At 37.0% G+C, this 21,084-nt stretch overlaps 2 protein-coding genes across 3 annotated transcripts in view; both read left to right on the top strand.

Moving 5' to 3' along the window:
- The window catches only part of LOC125236258 (lachesin-like), a 177,525-nt gene that overhangs the window by 49,925 nt on the left and 106,516 nt on the right, over positions 1-21,084 (top strand). The window lies entirely within an intron of this gene.
- LOC125236268 lies at positions 2,240-13,086 on the top strand. 2 transcript variants are annotated; one of them, XM_048142987.1, is made up of 2 exons: positions 2,240-3,848; positions 12,995-13,086. In XM_048142987.1, the coding sequence occupies exons 1-2, from the start codon at positions 3,567-3,569 to the stop codon at positions 13,019-13,021; spliced, it is 309 nt and encodes a 102-aa protein (XP_047998944.1). In that variant the 5' UTR covers positions 2,240-3,566; the 3' UTR covers positions 13,022-13,086. The 2 variants fall into 2 exon arrangements, with proteins under 2 accessions (XP_047998944.1, XP_047998954.1); XM_048142997.1 differs by lacking the exon at positions 12,995-13,086 and adding an exon at positions 8,947-8,970.

Raw genomic sequence — 21,084 nt, forward strand, 5'->3', positions numbered from 1 at the left:
TGTATTGGTTAACGCTTGAAAAATTCACGGCGTCCAAAAGGTTAAGTAACGTTTACTCTGTGCGAATAATATTATTAAGGTACAGCGGGTCCATTTTTTACAATTTTTTTATATACCTATGGTAGGCGTGTTCAGTGGATACATGTAGGACTCAACATCATAGTGTAATAATGGAAAACATGGATCAGTTACAATTGTCCCCCAGTTGAGATTTGCCCCGCTGTACATTACCTTTTATTTATTTAACGACAAATAATAATCTGGAGAGCATTAATGTTTAAGTCAACATTTATTTAGAAAATTGGAGAGAATATACCATGAATATTTATTTTACAATTATGTAATCAGTAATTTTATGAGATTAATTGTATTGAGTAATAACTTCGGTTGATGAATTAATAATATAATCGAGGAGGTAACGGTATGGCAGCTTGACTCCTTTAGATTGACCGACAATATTTATTTTTCCCCTCACTGGCTCGGAAACACGTGTTTTGTCCTTTACCAGCGGGTAAAAACATTTTATCCACTAGTGGGTAAAGTTTTACATAGGGCAGTGACAGGTTGCCAGCCTCTCGCCTACGCCACAATTTAACCCATATCCCACAGTCGCCTTCTACGACACCCACGGGAAGGAACAAAATAAAGTCAAATTAACTGTTGTTGTTTCTAAACCTCAACTTCAACTATAGAATCTTGCTCGTTTTTAAATTCCACACTCGGCGTTAAACAACTTTGCCCCCTTGTATAACAAATAACTATTACGAGGGGGCAAAGTTGTTGTTTAATCGCTTGAGTATCACAACAAGACGAGGAAAATACTGAATGTAAAACATCAAACTAAACCAAATCAATCGGAGATAATACATTATTTTTACTCAGTTAAATAAATAATGCAGTGTCACATGTCACACAAAAATACCAGATAATAATATTATATCAGATATCATATAATGCAATACCCTAAGTGAATCACGTTGTGTTCCTACCGGTGAGTAAGGCTGCCAGAGCTCAACGAGGGTGCGCTATGCTGATAACGGGAGGACTTGCGGAACTAATTTGTTCCGTCTATTGTCCTTTGAGTCGTCGGCAACCCGAACCCTCCTTAGAGCTTGTACACTCCTTTTTGCTGTGTACTTAACACAGCAAAAGGGAATGTACATTTGTACAAGTTTCTAATGGGGTGGCAACGCGCATGGGGCACTCTTTGAGTTGCAGGCGTCCATAGGTTACGGTGACCGCTTTTCATCAGGCGGGCCGTATGTTTGTTTGCCACCGACGTAGTATTAAAAAAAACATCGTTTTAATCCAGTGTACGAGTAGCAAAATATAACCTAAAAGTTTTGTAACTGGCTATCCGACAACTGGGTGAAATTAAAAACGTAAGCGAGGAAGCGTTTTAAAAACCCTTTGGGGTGAACGTGTGAAGTGCAAGCTTGCATGCAGTTCCTTCAGTTACAAATAATCACACGTCTGGCAGCCAGCCAAGATCGACACCGCCGTCAGATGGGGATCGGTTGCGGCTCACTGGGAACTTTGTGCGGTTGGTGGGACTTGCTAAATTGTGCGGGTGTTTTTTTGATTCCGTTGACGTAGTATGATGTTTCAATTGGTTTCTTGAAGTACAAAGCACTGCACATCGGCTATAAGCTTTAAACCCACCATCCCAATATTCCCATTTTTTTAAAATGAGCATGTTATATGCGCCTGTCCGGGCAAACAGCTTCGAGCTACAGGCCGTCTGAGAACAGTCCCCCGTCACATGGCACTTTCAAGAAAGAACCCGCGTGTCATCGGCCCTACTTACTACGAACACTTACCTGCCAATCTTAGGAATGAGCCATATGACGAAGCATTTAAGCGCAAATTGAGAAACCTTTTGTTAGATAACCCTCTGTACTCTGTAAATGAGTACATGGAACTGAATTTGTGATAGCATGCATTTGATTACACTGACTTCGGATTTTATTTCATTTCTTAATTTTATTGTGTTTTGTGTATTTCTATTTGTAAATGACGACCCTTATTGGGAGAAAATATTCATTTTATTATTTTTAATTTATAATGTAATTTTCGACGATCATGATGAGAAGATAAACATAACTTTGGCATGAAATAAAGAAATCTAAATCTAAATCTATAGGAATGCTACTTCTATTTGTTTTATTTCACGTATAAATTTGACTGTAAGGTAGGATGTGCACGTTGTAGTGTCGATTTGCGCTGTCGGAATAGGGGCTCAATTCGGCATGGCGAATTTGACGTTTCACGTTGACTCTCAAATGATAGTGGATTGGATCACGGGTTGTCGAATACGTGCAGCTGTCATCTGGATTGGTACTAGGTTGGGACTAGAGCTCAGGCAATGTACCGGATAAAATTTTTGTAACATTTATTTTTGATGGAGTATTTTTTAAGTTTTGAGTATTTTAAAAGAACGGACTTCTATCTTTGAAATAAATAACATATGACATTTTTATCACCTCGTATCTCCATTTTCACTGTTACTTGAAGTAAAATGTTTTTTTGCTAATAGACGGTCGTCGTCGTGCCAGCTACACCAAAAAATATTAAAAAAAAATATTGCTTAAAAATATGTTAGTTGATTAATCTCTTTGACTCAAAACTTCGCGATACGTCCGAGCCTTTCTAACAAAAAGATAAAATATTCACAAATAACACCTATTTGTAGAAATCCTAAGCACGGCAAACGATTAAATTCCCTTTTTTGGGTCAAACTTGTAATACTGGCAATACTTTTGGTACACACTTTTGGTTTGCATTTTGCTAACGTGTCACGACTCTAGTATTGATTCTACTTTGATTTTACTCTTGTGTCAAAGTGACAGAATGAGATTGCAATTCGAATCATCATATCATTACAAAGATATGAATTGCGTAATTTTACACGAATTTAATCTCTCATGGCCTGACAATACGAACCAAGGCATGCGTTCTCCTGAATGGCACAGTATATAGACTTTTTTGTCGATGGGTATGGCCGCCATGTTTGGTTTATGACACTTAGACGGGGATTTTGTCGTACCAAAGAGTAAATTGCAAGTTTTTTTCGGCACAACTTGGTTCCTCTACTCGTCGCAAGATGGCGTTGGCATTATTAAAATAAACAAGAATGACGTGCATTTGCGTCGGTGTAGACCCATCATGAAAACGTAGATATGATAATTTTATATTTAAAAAAAAGCTAACGTGACATAAATTTGACAAATGTCTAAAAGAAATATAGTATCTTCTGTGTAATATCTTCTTCCGTGCACGTGTGATTTATTGTTTAGTCAATTTAAATATCACTCTAAGTAAGAACTGTTAGACAAAACACTCGTAGCATAATTGTATATTTCAATATATCACAGCCATACATTTTTATATTCTTTCAGGTGATTCAGCTTACCCACAGAGGCAAACACTACTGATGGATGCACTGACTTTTGGATGCACCTGTAGGATCTCCAGAAGCTCGTTATACCGCTTTACAAGTTCGAGCCCGCAACTGTATAGAGCGGTGTTTTGGGCGACTAAAAATCAGTTGGTAGTGTTTGTCGTCAATGGAGAAACTGCACTACAAGCCAGCAGCGGCAGCTAAGATCGTTAAAACGTGTTGTGTGCTTGACAATATAGCTAACAAAGCGAATTGTGAACTGCCTCCGCTGAACCGACACGAAGAACAGGAGCAGCAGCAGGAGCAGAGATTAGCGGCGGAGTTTGACGCCCGTCAGCAGAATGCTGATATTTATTTGGCAATGGCTCCTGACAGGTGTTGGCTAAACAAAGAGCTGCAGCTGGGTCGCGCTGCTCGTCAAGCGCTTGTCCGGCAGTTAGCAAATTATGTAAGTAGTTATGGTAGGTCTATTTCAGTTTATAGTTAAGGTGAGCCAAAAAAGCTATATTTTAAGTTCACATCTTAACCATTAGTATAATTATCATTAATTTCATTACAGAACCCATTTTTTCCTAACTTTTGTGTCGTCATGGGAGTGTCGTAAATTAGGTTTCGGGGCTGCTGATTTCAAAATTAATGTTCAATTTGGAATCTGACATTTGACACAAATTCGTCATGGGTATTGCTATATTATATTAGTATAATCAAGAACCATTTAATACTGGACTGACATAGCCCATACAAAAAAGCGTACCCCTAAAATAAGCTCAATTTTCGACATCCGATATCGGATCGGATAAAAACGGACTAAGACAATATATACTGTATCCCATCAAAAACAAAACTTGTAAAAACACCAAGTCTTCGCAACTCAGTTTGTTCGCGCCCTTTTCATTCATTATCATTCATATCGTCCATCCCGTTCGCTCTTCCTTATGATAGGTTCAACCTCATTTTTATTTGTCGTGTCACCCGCCTTTTTGCCGACCTTCTTAAAAAATATAAGAAAATACGTCAATCTGCTAAACTAAAAGACATTCGATGTCAATGTGAAAAAATATCCGCAACGACGAATAAAGTTATAATTATTAATTAAATAAATAACGATTCGCGAGTGTACACAAGAAAGAGTGAACCAAGTAAATATTCGAAAGGGTGGCCACCCGCTGAACTGTCGAGAAAACAACAGCAGTAAGTTCGGCACGCATCAATTACCATAATTTTATTTTTCCGTTTTATTTTATTTTATATTACAATAGTTCGTCAGGAACTACGTAATCGCTGGTCCTTCAACACAGTTCTTCTGGCGTAAAAAAGAGTTGAGATCCCTGTAATACCAAGTCGGTTAATTTATTCAGTCCCTAATACTTAAAGGACCTTCTGCCATAAATTATTACGTAGTTTACTAATAGCTATACTTTCGTATTTTGCATTTCTCATGATGCGTCGAATAGCATTCAAATGTATAAGATGACAACTCGACTCGACGCCGCTCGATTCCGCATATGTGGAAGCCAGGCTTTATGGAAAAAGTAGGTTTTTGTGACAACTACCAATAAGATTTTGCCAGGGAGACTAGAGATAAGGAGGAAAGTCTGTCGAAGTAGAACAGTCGCAAAAATGACCGGCTGAGCCTTTATAATTGCAGTTACAAATATCTCCGCTTGGAGCGCATGTCTCGCTCAATGATCAGCGATGTGAGATGACATTAGACGTTCTTTTCTCTAGGCTAATTTCGTCAGACTGAGCAAGTCAAGACGTAGTCCCGTGGTAGTGCGCTGGCTTCGTACGCAGATGTTCTCGGGTTCAATTCTGACAGCGATCTTTCTGTTTTTTTTTTTATACATTTATTTTCTTTTTGTGTATTTTATTTGTGTTTATTTATTGTTTTATTCATACAAATGTTAACTTAAGCCCTTTTACATTGTTTGCCCCATCTTAGGATTCTTCAGTAATGTTGTAAGTCTTGCAAATGAAATTTAAAAAAGTTGTAACAAAACAAAAAAATATTTTTGGACATTAAAAAAATAAAATAATTCAAGAAAAATATTAGTAGAAAATAATAATAAAGGTCTCACCAGGATTTGAACCCGGGACCCCTTGCTCCGTAGGCGGGGTCACTCACTACCGAGAAGGCAAAGAGATTGTCAAATCCTTATGCACCTGCGATTGCAGCGCCACCTATCTTTTCTTTTATATGTGCACTTCTGATACTTAAAGAGGTTGCTCCTTTATTTCTATTCTTCATGGATTTTGCACATTCAAAAATCTTTAAATAATACTCAACTCGTTTCGGTCGCACTCGTACAAATATAGGATTGGTGCGAGCGAGACGGAGATTGATTGTCAACATGATATCTATCATAATCATAAACACTATTCGAAATGGCCTCATTTAAAATATAAATTTGAAATATATTGAAAGTAATATTACTAATCATTGACGTCACGCTCAAAATGAAAGCGATAGAAAATTTGATAGTATGGTACTCTTTTGGATGACTGTCAATTGTCATAATTCAAAATAAGAGCGATGCCGATGGCTTGCGTTGTAAGTAAACAGGGACTGAAACATGACACGGGCCCCTAGCGTCATCTATATACTTTTTACTGTATCATTTGTAATGCCGTTGAACTACCGCGTGCGTATTTTTAGGGTTCCGTAGTCAACTAGGAACCCTTATAGTTTCGCCATGTCTGTCTGTCCGTCCGTCCGTCCGTCCGTCCGTCCGCGGATAATCTCAGTAACCGTTAGCACTAGAAAGCTGAAATTTGGTACCAATATGTATATCAATCACGCCAACAAAGTGCAAAAATAAAAAATGGAAAAAAATGTTTTATTAGGGTACCCCCCCTACATGTAAAGTGGGGGCTGATATTTTTTTTCATTCCAACCCCAACGTGTGATATATTGTTGGATAGGTATTAAAAAATGAATAAGGGTTTACTAAGATCGCTTTTTGATAATATTAATATTTTCGTAAATAATCGCTCCTAAAGGAAAAAAATGTGCGTCCCCCCTCTAACTTTTGAACCATATGTTTAAAAAATATGAAAAAAATGACAAAAGTAGAACTTTATAAATACTTTCTAGGAAAATTGTTTTGAACTTGATAGGTTCAGTAGTTTTTGAGAAAAATACAGAAAACTACGGAACCCTACACTGAGCGTGGCCCGACACGCTCTTGGCCGGTTTTTTTTAACACGTTCACTGCGAAACAGGTCATTCTGACCCTGTTCTGGACTTCCCCCTGGTGCGGCGACAGAAATGCGCAACTTTACCCTGGTGCGAAGCCCATAATATATCATTGTTATATTTTATTATTTTTATATAGTCAAGTATACGTTTATATTTATCATTTTACACTCTATTTGACAGCATATAAATTAATAAACAGGTCACATATGTCCTGTTCGCACCAGTCTTAGACTTTTGTTATTCAGTGCGGAACAGGGCCTTTAATGACCTGTTACGCACGACCTTGTATAGCACTGGAGCAAAGTGCAAAATGCATTAGTGTTTTTACCATATTATCAATCCACACGTTATTTTGTGGTGAAAAAATGTGTTTCGATTGTTTTAAATGAAATTCGTTAAATACAATATAACGCTTTTATACGCAAAACGCTTACAATTTTGCTAAATATTATTACGTAAAAATATATTGTAAAAAGTTCAAATTGCTTGATGCAAAATATTTACTAAAATTTCTAAAAATCGTTTTTTAAATAATGTTAAGAGCAAAGTTAAAAGTTTTGGTTGTATATAAAAATCTGGTTACATTAAAGGTAAAGAAAGTAAGAATTGGATCGATATATTAGTTCGTTTATTTTCCTCATCACTACTAAATCATCGACATTTTTACCTGTGCCCGTTCTGGCTGTGCGGCACAAGTCAATTTTGACCTGTTAATTAATTCGTCTATAAAATCTAAACGAACAGTCATCAACTTCGGCGAAGACAGTATTGTGTAGATTAGTTATTAGACTAAATATTGTTTCAATAAAATTTAATAAATATGTATCTGTTAAAGGTATTTTAGGTAAAATATGAAACCCTCCTTACAAGCTGTAATTGACTTGTACCGCACAGAGAGAAAGCTCAATACAGGACTCTCATGGGTTGTAACGCACTGAGAGCGAGTTCACAAAATCCGGCTCCGCAGTGAACGTGTTAAATAACGACATTTTTATTCAAATGACACTCTTAGTGACATCTATTCTAGCGACATAGATTGACGGCTGCCAGCTGGGGTACGGTATTTAGTATGGACTCTGCTGGTCCTGTATTAAATGGTTCTTGGTATAATGTAAAATACCCCAATATGGACAAATCCTTAAAAAGTCGTTGGATAAGTTCGGTTCGGTACAAAACTTTTTTCTCTACACTTAAATAGGTTTGTAAAAAAGTTTTCGAATAAAAGTGACGTTATTCTAAAACAAATTTAAAAAAACCGGTCAAGTGCGAGTCGGAATCCCCCACCGAGGGTTCCGTACAAACTTTCAAACTCCCCAGTTAAAATAATCTCACGTTTTCACATACCTCTAACGACTTGACTAGAAGACAAAAGTATAGGTACTAATGAGCATTATTGTGTATAGCGCCATCTCTCGGTGAATTCGCTAACTAATTTGCGCGACCATATTAGTATGATGGTTTTTCAGGGATTATTCTTTATAATGTTAACCGATTTAAACAATTTTTACTTTATTGGAAAGAATTTGATTTACGTAACATCTCGTATTAATTTGAAGTACTATATACATCCGCAAAGGTGGGTAAATTAAAAGTAAAAATCTGAAAAGTTTTTTGTGAATTAAAAAAAAGGTTTTCAAGATACAAACACGATTATATTTTTCCTGTAATATTTAGCATAAAACAAATGTTTCCTAAAATTTTCATAATTTTTCGTTGGTAAACTTCGGAGATAAGGGGGGGGGGGGGGGACGGTATTTTTTTTTACATTTTCCTTCAAAATTCTTTTTTTTTCCACAACAAAATTTTTTAAAAAAATTGTTTATTTACGTTCAATTTGAGCTCTTTCTAACGATACCCCACTTGACCTAGTAACTTGAAATTTACAGTTTGCCCCCCTTTCATTTTGGCCATGTTCTACAATTAAAATTAATAAATTAAAAAAAATTATATGTTCTATTTGTAGAGGTTCACAATGTTCACAACTATTCCAAATTTCAAGTTGATAGCATTAGTAGTTCTCGAGATATTTAGGAATGTGACAGACGGACAGACAGACGGACAGAGTCGCACCATAAGGGTTCCTGTTGTACCTTTTTGGTACGGAACCCTAAAAATTATATTGCGCTACCTCTTTCTTAGTTTGCCCCTTCTATTCGGGCCCCGTAACGCCTAGGGTTCTGTTGCCTACGTATTGACTTATTGAGGTGGCGTTCTTTTGTGACATGTCGAAACCTGCGCTGTTCTGATGTTGGAATCCATGAAGAGTTGAGGGATTTTTTAGCAACTCAAGCATTTTCTCTTGTAAATTAACACTAATTAACTTGTAAATTTATTTTTTATGTTACAGTGATTCTTCATCGGACCAAGGCCGGTTTGTCCAGGACCAATTTTCGGATCTCCTGGGCTTCCTAGAACAAGGACTAGTGATTGTTTCGAGGAGCTGTCATGGTGTTGGCTCTTGATATTTTATCGTGAAACGCAGGTATCCTTTCAATTGCTAGTTTTTCAATTCCACATTCGACGTTCAAATACAACTTTGCCCCTTGTATAACAAATAACTATTACTGCCAAGTGCCAAGCCCTTTGCACACGCCAATGGTTGGAAACTTCTGATTTATTCGTGATCATTATTATTGCAGATTTAATGATGAAGGCGCGTCGGAACCCAAACGTCAAGAATCGCCGACGTTCACAGAAGCAGCTACAATGAGCGGAGAATCTGAGAGCCAGGTAATAAGTTTAACAAAATTGAAAATATCTGTGTATCTACAATGCCAACAATAGAGGAAAAACGACTGAACCCTTTAATGCACAGCGATGTATATATGCATCATCTATTTTTGACTGTAATGACAGCATGTCAAAATACAAATTTGAATTAATCTTTGTCAAGGTCATGCATTTAAGGGTTAAATTTATAAAAATAAAAGCTTGAATTCATAAAAAAATACTGAACTGATTAGTTGAAAAGAGTTATGTCCCTTTTTTAACAGACTTTTTTTATCGAAAATAAAGGAGGTTATATAATTATTAGGGTTCATGTTTTTCTTTAACTTTACCGCCGCTCCAAATCTCAAGGAAGGGGTTCTCAATTCGTCTGTATTTTTTTTGGTTTTAGGGTTCCGTACCAAAAAGGTGCAAAAGGAACCTTTATGGTCCCACTCTGTCCGTATGTCTGTCTGTCTGTCATATTTCTAAATATCTCGAGAACTAGGTAATTTTGCTATCGATTTGAAATTTGGAACAGGTATGAACATTTTTAACTTCTAATGGCAAACTGTAAATCATGTCAAGCTACTACGTCAAGTGGGGTATCGTATGAAAAAGCTCAAATTGTACATATCAAAACTATTTTTAACCGCCGCCTCAAATCTGTCAAGGAAGGAAGGTTCTAGGGATGGTCAGAGGGCGCTGCGAGTCCTTGTATAGATTACTCATATGAGAGATAATTTCGACCTCAGCATCTGTGACCTGGGTGGCCGAGCGGAAATAGGCATCTGCCGCGATTGCAGGGTACGTTGGTTCGATTCCAGCCTCAGGCACTGGAGGCCTTGGTCACTTTTTCTTTCATATGTGTAATTTATTTCGGTTTTAAAAACTAATCAGATTTAAAATTCAATTTAACCACCCTTTCGGATTTTATCGAACAGATCGAACTACAAATGAATACGAGATTATATGTAAAAAAATCTCTTCTAAATTAAGATTAAACTATGCAAATGAGTTAACATTAAGAAATAATTATCCCTGAAAAACTAACATACTAAACAGGTCGCGCAAATTAGTTAGCGAATTCACCGATACCTATAGGTAATTATAGTCAAATCTTTAAAGTTACAGGTACATATATGAGATACATGAGATTATTTTAACTTTTGTAAGTTTGTACGGATACTACTCAGTGGGCCAGTCCGACTCGCACTTGACCGGTTTCTTTATGTTGTCGATTTCTCCGTTGTTACAGGACCGATTTCATTTTTTTTTTGATTGAATGTATATATGTATACAGATTTGAGATTAGTCCTATTTTTATCAAAACCCAGTTCTGATGATGGGATCCTGGAGAAATCAAGGCAACTCCTCGAATCTTGAAGGCATACATGTGGTGATTTTTGTGTTTTTATAAGAACAGCATGCATATACGTACGGAACAGTGACATTTGGTGCAGTGGAACTGCTGATGATGGTCAGAACGGAACTCCTCAAGTAAAGGCACACTCATAGTGACTTTGGTATTTTTATAAGAACAGCATGCATTTATGTTCAGAACAGTGGAACTCAGTGCAATGGAACTGATGATGATGGAAATGGATCAGAATGGAACTCCTCAAATCTGCACGGCACACTTACAATGAATTTGGTATTTATATGAGAATAGCTTTAATTTAAGTACATTCATAACAGTGACATTTGGTGCAGTGGAACTGCTGATGATGGTCATAAAGGAACTCCTCAAATCTGGACGACACACTTATAGTGACTTAATTTAGTATTATTATAAGAACAGTATGCATTTACGTTCAGAACAGTGGTCGCGTTAGAGCTCGCGGGTTCGAACCCCGGATCGCACTAATGAGGTTTTTGGAATTTATGTGCGAAATGTCATTTGATATTTGCCAGTAGCTTTTCGCTGAAGGACAGCATCGTGAGGAAACCGGGTAATCCTAATAAAGCCCTAATTACCCATCGGGTTGGAAGGTCAGATGGAAGTCGCTTTCGTTAAACTAGTGCCTACGCCAAATCTTGGGATTGATTGTCAAAGCAGACCCCAGGCTCCCAAAGACCATAACTTTAATTTATTCAGGTATACATATATTGGTTTTTGTGTTATTATAAGAACAGCATGCGTTTACGTACGGTCGACTACAAAGAGATGTATACACTTTTTCAGCTTCTTGCATCGTAATAAGGTGAGAAATGGATACATCTCTTTGTAGTCGACCGTACCGAACAGTGACATTTAGTGCAGTGGAACTGCTGATGATGATCAGAACGGAACTACTCAAATTTGAACGAGACACTTATTATGACTTTGGTTTTAGGATTCCGTACCTCAAAAAGGAAAAACGGAACCCTCATAGGATCACTCGTGCGCCTGTCTGTCCGTCTGTCACAGCCTATTTTCTCCAAAATTACTTGAGTTTGGGGTTGGTGCAGTGGAACTGCTTATGATGATCAGAACGAAACTTCTCAAAGACGACACAAAAGGATCTTTGTTTGCTAAGCATATTGTGTTTTTAACTCAAATTTTGTCAAACTCGATTTCTTATAGGTAGTCGGATATTGGATTCATGACGAATTGAGGGAACTCCTTAAACCTTAACGGTAGGTATACGTTATTGATGTATTCATTTGTATTTCCATCAAATAACCAGACATTGAAAGCAGTTTTAAAAAATACACATTTCTACACAACATGGAACTTGACTGTACTTAAAATAAATTATTTAATACCATGCACGAAATAAAGCATCAGATAAATATAAGGAAAACATGGATAGAAGTTATTTTTAAATACAAATTCTATTTAATTCGTCAGGTAGAAATATATAAAGTAAATGAGTTGAACGTGACGTCACTCAATTCGATTTCATATTAGCAAAACGTTAAAATTCGTTTTGACAGTTCTTAAAGGGAAGCTGATTTGACTAGGAGGCAAGTAGCCTATTCAACATTCGTAAGTACCTTTCACCAGAACTCCAAAAGCGGCGGTTTTTTAGGGTTCCGTACCAAAAAGGTACAAAAGGAACCTTTATGGTGCCGTTCCGTCCGTCTTGTGTGTCCGTCCGTCTGTCACATAACTTAATATCTCGAGAACTACTTATATTACGGCTTTTTAACCGGAGCTACAGTCCGGTCTGGGAGAAAGCGAAAGCGCAACTTGGCATGTATTAAGTGCAAAATAGCAATAGAGTGCGATGAAAAAACATTTTCCCCCTCACTAGCTCGGAAACACGTGTTTTGTCCTTTAATACCAGCGGGTAAAAACGCATTTTATCCACTAGTGGGTAAAGTAATTTGACCTTGAATAAAGTCAAATTAACTGCTTTAAAATTGATAAATGTAGGTGAATCTAGTAATAAAGATGATTTACCACCTGTGGAACTACTGGAAGCAGTGATAAACGCATTTTTTGCGTTGTAGTTTCCTCGCTATAGTGAGGGGAAAAGTTTTGTGTTACACTCGGGGGCAAATGTATTTTACTTCTCGTGTTTTAAAACACGCAAGTTTAGAGTTCTATTCTCGAACCACTCACTTCGCTCGTGGTTCAACTATAGAATCCTTTCACTTGCTCATTTTTCAATTCCACACTCGGCGTTAAAATACAACTTTGCCCCCTAGCATAACAAATAACTGTTAATTAATGTTCATTGACTATATCACCATTATTACAGGAATGCGGAGCACCTTGCTACTACTAAAATGGAGAACCCGGACCTGTTAGCGACATGGAACTGACCAGGACCGTCGTGGGCTCCTCATGTGCCACCCCGGATACCTTTTCTGATTGTGGTGTTTACAGTACAGTAGTGTACATATTCATGAAAAAAAAATTGTAGGTACTTTTTTTACATTTTTAAAAAACGCACTCTGAATGGTTTTGGAGTTTCGACTTCGTGCTAGATAAAAACCCCCAGGCAAGAGCAAACAATTTTTTTTCCTAGCCTATATTTGTGACCCACTGCAAAGGCCTCTCTTTTCTTCCGCCACCCATCACGTTTTGCCGCCTGCTTCGGCTAGCCGCAGCAAAATACGTCGAGGTCATCTCGCCTCGTTTTTTTTGGTCTACCTCTGCCCCGACTAGTCGGGTGGTGTCCAGTTAGCAAACTATACACCCTGTTTCTATTTTAAATTATATGTGTTGTATTCTTTTCTTGTACAATAAAGTGTTTACTTACTTACTTTTTTGAATTCCGTTAACTTTAAGGGAAGGTTCTTTAGATTAAATACGATTAATTTCTCAAAAAAGCTAGCGTCTTGACTGTTACGTTTACCGAGTTTGAAAAAATAATAGTTATTTGTTTTACAAGGGGGCAAAGTAGTTGTTTAACTGGACGTGCCAATATTGATACCTGAGCAAGGGAAAGATTTCAATATTGAACCGCGAGCGTAGCGAGTGGTTCAAAAAGTGGAATCTTGAGCGTTGCGAGGGTATCGAGGCACGAAGGTAAAAGGAACTTTGCCACCGACTATATATATAGAGCAGCGAAGTGGTCCAATGATAGCAACCTTCCCCTAATAACTCTTTCATTAGATTTTTATAATATTAGGTAAAAGACACGGAGACAGCCAATTTTTGGCTTCACTTTTTAACGTGCTAATTCTATAGAGGTTTCTGGGCTCTCTGGTGATTCTGTGTTTTAAACACATCTTTAGAATAAAAGCTTTACCTTATGTCAAAAAAGTATTTTATTTGAATAAAGGTATTTTGAAGATACCTATTTTGCATTTTGTATTTCAAATACCTTTTTCTAAAACTATTTTTTATTTTTATTTGAAATAGGTAAAAAACCAAAGTATTTGCATTTTGTATTTAAATACATTGCTGGAGAGCATCACTTTGTTTTTCTGTCAATAAAAAGAAGAATATAGTAACTATGTATGAAGTCCATGTAGAGGCACTGCGTTTCAATATTAAGTATCAGTGTGAGATAAGATTTTTCAAAATAATAGTCACGATATTTGTTTAATTTGATAGTCACGTGTATTTAAATTGTAGTAAGTATCTACATTAGTTCAGAGTTTATTGCTGGGTGTGGCCATACTGTAGATAGAGCTCTTTCTTGTACTGTGCCCTTAGGTTCCCCCTTTGTAATAATTGCAGTGGTTCTTCAAATCATACATGCGGTAAATAATGCGGTCGTGGCACGGAATATCTACTAGCTGAAGAAGAGTTACTGTCAAAGTAAAATGTGTAATCACAGTGCCTATACTGCTATCTCTCGACACAGGCTTAAAACTTTTGAACCACAGTTTTGAAAATTTGACCCATATTCTTAGCTTGATATGAGTTAAAGTGTAAAATACTAATATTGGCGCCATCTAGCCGAGCACCCCCAAAGGTGTAAAGCCATCTAAGCCACCGTACCTTTTTCTTTATAGTTCTGAGTTTGGCCGTTTTCTTCCTATCTGTCTATACGGAGTTATATAATTGTCTTCCCCTGTTGTAAATAGCAATAGTAACAATAGTTGTGGAGTATACAGATGTATGCGACTAAATAAATGTACAAATGTATTCTGTGACACAAACATTTAAGACATCAAATAAAGTTTAACGAAGCTTGTTCAGTTGTTTTATTGGGCATATTCTATTATATTTACGATCGAATGCAAAAGTATCTCCAAATGTGGTGTTACCATAGGTACAATATTTTGTGTTGTAGAATTAATTTGCCAGTGTAAAATACTAACGCACCAAGAGTTTGCACATTTTTGTCAATATTTTTGTAGGTAAGTGCGTACTATACTTTGTCAAACAAGTGTGTCAGTAAACAAGAACAAAGAAAACTATATGCATCCTTTTCTTTAGGGTGCTATAAAAATACAACTGTATTTGTATATCGGCAGCAATATTGTGGGCATGGCAATCACATTGAATTTTAAGCGTAGCGAGGGATTTCGATAATAGTAGGTATTGAAATGTTAACGCCCAAGATGTAAATTATTAATTATGTGACAGACATTTAAAGGTATGCAAACTCGTTGCGTTAATATTCTGTACTGACAACAAAGTTCTCGAACAGAAAATTGTCAGTTTGCTCCCTCGTAGAAAAAAAACAAAGTCCCTTTTTGTGTGGGTGAGGTAAAAAACTAATTTCCGCCTTATACAAATCAGTATTATTATCATAATACAAATCATTTATTCTTGATAAATATAAACAATACAAACACATATTTAATAGTTGTGTTTGTATGTCATTGAAATGAAAACATTGGCACAAAAAAAATAGGAATTTCAATTGCAGTTTAATGGATTTAACATGTTCAAGCTATTTTGTCAATGTGAATGAGGAGACACACTGACATGTTATCCCGCCGGGCACTGACATTTTAGGCGGCGCCTGTACGTAAGTGTAACTTGAAGTGTAATAATGGGCATGTCATTGTCGTTCATATGTGTGAGAGAGAGAAAAATATATCTTCTTCTCACTCTCACGTATTAAATTCTTTGTCTGTGCAATGGACTTATAAGGTGGCGCCATCTGTCACAAGCTTCGAGTGTGCCTCCTCATTGAATTTCAATGCAAACCCCTTGTATACTAGTGTTTGTACAGAAAGTGAGGAGTCGTGAGTCGTGGAATGTATTAGACCTAGGGTTGCAAAAAAACGGTTTTTTTTCTGGCTTGAAAAAAAAACATGAAAAAAAACCGTGAAAAAAAACAGTTTTTATTCTGGAGTATGTTTTTTTTCTAAAGTACGAAATCTCAAAATTTGCAAAGTAGTTAATACTTTTATACGGTTTTTTAGACTTAATGTTAACTATTAAACGAATTTAATCAAATAACTTTAATTTCTGGTCTTATAAAAGTAACATTTACGAAATCTGTAGTTGGTAGTTATCACTATTTACTGTTGGAAACACCACCGCCTCTCCACGCTACACGCAGCATCGGGGATTCCCCAATAAACGTTTGTATACTGAATGTTAATTGAATTAAAATGTACGTTATTGTTATTGAAACACGTTAGAACTCACGAAAAACCGTTATTGTCGTATTATTTGTTCATCTGAAAAAAAACCATATTTAGAAAAAAAACCATGGTGCTCGGTTTTTTTTCATGTTTTTTTTCACAATTCTGAAAAAAAACATTTGGTTTTTTTTCTATTTACAACCCTAATTAGACCCCATACATTTCACGACTCTTCACTTTCCGGTCAGACTCTATGAATGGCGGCTCTGTAGGAGAAAAAAAAATTCAATTTAAGTATTTTGTAAAATGTGTGAATGTACTTACGACTTGATCCGTAAGCGTGGTTTAGAAGCAACTTGAGATTGGGTGACGTGTATATACCTCCTATAATTTGTGGCGTTTATTTCATAATGTGTGGAGCTAGCATTATGTGACGTGTAGATGTCGGTTTCACAAAAATAACGCTTGTCAATAAAGCTTCATTGCTGCTAAAATTCGTTTAATAATAGTCTTTATCGACCATCACCAGTGTAACCTCTTTTTGATAGCTTGATAGCCGGTAAATGACATGTTTAGTTCCGCTACTCGCCACCGCATCGTGCACAGCGTTTCCATAGACAAAAAAGTCTAGCGACCAAATCCACATGTACCAAAAGCTGTCAACGGTAAAAAGGACACATGAATCATGTACCGTTTTGCTTAATGTAAAAAACTATAAGCCCTATTGTACTAAGATAAAGTTGATTTTAGATTCATATTTTTTTTTAATTAATACGTTTTGGTTGGCTCAAAACCAACTTGCGATCCGATCTCACATGCGACCATTATCCACAGTTGATTTTGAAATGATACCACTTGACAGTTAGATAACGGTTCGAATAGGGCCCTAGGTGAGCTTATAAACATATTCTCATTTTATAGGCACTTAAAGAGGTTTGATTTTCATACTAATTAAAAAGTTGTGCCGTATGTCGGATAAAAGTTTTATGCTGTAGATAAATATAACATGACTATATTAATTTAAATTACAACAAAAAATAAAGGCAAACAATTTTATTTTGTGTTATTAAACTAAAATATAGATTGATAGGTTATGGTGTTTTTGACGGAGTGGGAATGCAGTTACGCACGATGTGTGGGACTCGCCGTTTTTTTCCCCTACCTTAGCGAGAGGACGGAAACTTGGCCCTACCCACTAAACTCACTCCGGCGTTTCATCCTCTTTGCCGTTCGTGAGGGCTCACTGGGATCTCTGTATGTCATTCACCACAGTTGAAGGGAAGCCTGCCAGATCGGAAGGTGTGAAGGGTAGGTACCTACTTAAACAATAAACGCCCCAGTAATTTGTGCCCGGGATCAATAATTCCTGTTCCCCTAGTAGAACAATCTCCTGTCGACAAATACAGATAACAAGAGTTTGTTCTTATTAATACAGTGATTACTTTCGTGTATTGTGTTATTTCTATTCCGTTATTTAGCCAAAATTGTTTGAAATTTTATGTGAATTTCACGTTTTATTGCACACAAAGAAATTGCCACTTAGTTGTTATTAATTAGGACTGACTAGCAGACGAATTAGTGGACAGTATGGATGGTAAGTTTCAGGTTATTTAATGACCACTAGACGCTAATATAAATTTCCACAAAAGCTTTCTTGTCATTTGGAAATATTAATCTTCACATCGCCTTTGTTCTTTCCCTTGCATCATTTATAGTTATATTTTTCCCTAATGATCACGTCCTGCAATGTTCCAAGTCAGCGGTCGTAAACAACGAAAACCGCTGTGATGAAGAAACGTATTTACATAATCTCAAGAATAATCTGATTTCCGGGTGAAGGAATGTAATTCCTTGTTTTGTTTACCCCGGGGACTACGCGCAGATTGAAGTTAACAGCGAAAAGGAAGTACGCACTTACTGTTCTATTTAAACAGGTTGAGTCATTTAGGAGTCTTTGTAACTTTAAGATTCTGTTAAAATCCTTCCGACGTTCAGCGCCAGTCACTTTTAAACTCGTGTACCAAATAACAACTATTTTTACGACAAAGAAAATTCGCGTTGCTGTAACTCTGATTCCCCCCACTGAAGAATCCGAATATCTGGGTAAATTCCCACTAAGGTATAAACCAATAGACATATCGAAGTACACCATGGATCAGTTATGAAACACAAGTTTATCCTTTGCCTTGAGTATAAAATTAATAAATCAGCATATAGAGATTTTTTATACTACGTCGGTGGTCATCATACAGTCCACCTGATGGAAAGCGGTCACCGTAACCTATGGACGCCAATCAAGGAGTGTCACATGCGCGTTGCCAACCCATTAGAAACTCATACACTCCTTTTTCAGGGAATTCCGTTTTCCATTTTAATGTGAGGAAGCCGTTAATGCAAATACAACCCATTGATTAATTGTTTAACTAACACTTTGCTGTAGCTCGTCCTTGCAACGTTGCAGCTTAGCAACTGCACAGAACTACTCTCAGAACTAAACGCCCAGTAACCTGACTGTGCAATCACTTAGTTTCAATACTGAAATGAAATTACGCAAGCAAACTGCATTTGAAACGTAAATACGTAGACCTTGTTATCTCTGTGTTTATTCTGTGTTCTGGTTAATTAAAGACATTTGTAGCCTAGATCAAAATGGTGTATATATTAGTTACTTGTTCTTTTATGAAGACATGTTCAGATTAAATGTGAATCGTCACACACGTACATGGCTTCGTCCGCTTTATTTAATCATACCTATATTTATATTATGTTCTATTATGACTAATAATGGGCTAGAATTGCAAAATGAATGGATCCAGACTTTCATAATAGCAGGTTCGAAATTATTATGTTTTGCCTTATTAATAATTAAAACTAATTATGGTACAGTGGCTTAACAGCCACTGGGCAGAAAGCTTGAGTTCTCACACCGGTGTTGCCCTTGAGCCATCTTGGATGTCGCTTTTTGTGGGGGCCTATTTTGTGGGGACGAGTCACCGTCTGCCGAAAATAAAATTGGATACCGTTTTATTAGGCATGCGTCCGGTTTTTTATCCATAGCCCAGTATTTAGTCCATCACTTTCATCAAAATAGACTAGTTCATTTTAGATTCCATTAACTCTCAAATAGTCCTTACACCCTGGCGGGTGTTGCCTCTGCGTGTGTCCCATGATACGGGCAAGGGCAACATCCGCTCGGTATACCCCTTACATTTCATTAAAGTGTCGAAAGGGCCTCTGCGCGTTGGCTTCGGCCCCGCGCACGCCCCCCAAAGGTCCGGAATACCATTGTTCCGTGATGGGAAAGACATACAAAACTAATTACTGGAAGAGATCCCATTAAGGGATATTTTAACCTTCATTATATTGTACTAGCTTTCGCCCGCGGCTTCTCTCGCATTAAATTTGAAAATTACGGAATGCTCCATACGAAATTCCACCCTTCATTTTAGGGAAGCGGGGGCATAGAAAGAGGCGAAAAGTAGCCTATGTCACTCTCCATCCCTTCAGCTATCTCCACTTAAAAAATCACGTCAAAACGTCACTCTGTTTTGCCGTGAAGGACGGACAATCAAACAGACACACACACTTTCCCATTTATAATATTAGTATGGATAGTATGGATTGACTATATAACTCTTTTGTTTCTTTTATGTACACTAAAGCTTATACATACATACATATACATACTATTTCTTAAACCTCCGTTCTAAAACACAACAAAAACATTTCTCTACTAAAGATTTCAAGCTAAATGTAAGCCGCAAATAAATTACTCAAGCTCAACGTCATTTAGTTCTCACTTTTTCCACCTGGCACCCTCTCTTACAGGTGTAATTTACCGCGCATGTAAAAATAAACGGGTTGGCCAGGGTTAAAATCATTATACACTTAACCCGGATAAGGAGGGCCGTGGTTGCCTCATTTTGCTGCCAATATTGTTGCTTCGCAGGCTTTGACAATATTACACAAACTACACAAGTTCACGGTATATACGTAATAAATAAAATATGACGTAAGTATTACATGTGTAACCCATGATTGTTGTTTTGGTCTGTATGTAATGATTGTTACATGTATGTATAATATGCTAAAAATTTAGAGAATTATAACAGTACTTAGAAAGTGCCGAGTAAGCAGCGTGAGACACGCGACGTGAGTCGTATTTTGCTGAAAGGCAATGTATGAATAATAAAGCTATTACATTTACCAGTAGGCCTAGCACATGATGGCCGCGAGAGTATGTCGCCGCGAGATAGAGGACACGTCTTCTTCTAACTGTATTAATGACATAAGGACGAGTAGTCAATCTCGCGGCGACATACTCTTGCGGCAATCATGTGCTAACCCTGCTGAGTATTCATACTTATAAAAGATAAAAAAGTGACGTAAAAATGAAATTAAAAAAAAATGTACACATAGTACAATTGCCATCCCTATCCTCCATAATTGAGGGCGTTACCGCTTTTTCCAGTCAAATGCCTTTTCCGGTTAGTCTTTTCACGGGTCACATAGGGTGGCAATTTTGCAACATAATCGACGTACTCATAGGTCCGTCACTAGTGAGCACATTGAGGGCCTCGTTAACGCCAGGTCGGCCACTTTAACCATTCATAACTGTATTGGGACTGCTCCAAATGCCAAACGGAATTAGGTCGCTAGTCAGGAATTAATTTTTCATTACAAATACATACGTTGTTTATAGGATTACAAATACATACGTATTATTGACCGAAAACCAGCTGATCACCCAGCGCAGGAGTTATTTAAAAAGCACCGTATTTTGACTCTGCCCTGTGTTTACATATTAACGGCATGCAAATTCGTCCGTTCGAACCTAAAAAATTATAAAACC

This window comes from Leguminivora glycinivorella, chromosome 2, assembly GCF_023078275.1.
Source record: "Leguminivora glycinivorella isolate SPB_JAAS2020 chromosome 2, LegGlyc_1.1, whole genome shotgun sequence".
In the NCBI taxonomy this organism is placed as follows: domain Eukaryota; kingdom Metazoa; phylum Arthropoda; class Insecta; order Lepidoptera; family Tortricidae; genus Leguminivora; species Leguminivora glycinivorella.

Excerpts from the sequence above, each read along its gene's own strand:
- LOC125236268 (XM_048142987.1), top strand. The coding sequence starts at position 3,567 with ATGGAGAAACTGCACTACAAGCCAGCAGCGGCAGCTAAGATCGTTAAA. Across the intron at positions 3,849-12,994 it reads TCCGGCAGTTAGCAAATTAT|GAATGCGGAGCACCTTGCTA; the intron begins GTAAGTAGTTAT and ends CCATTATTACAG.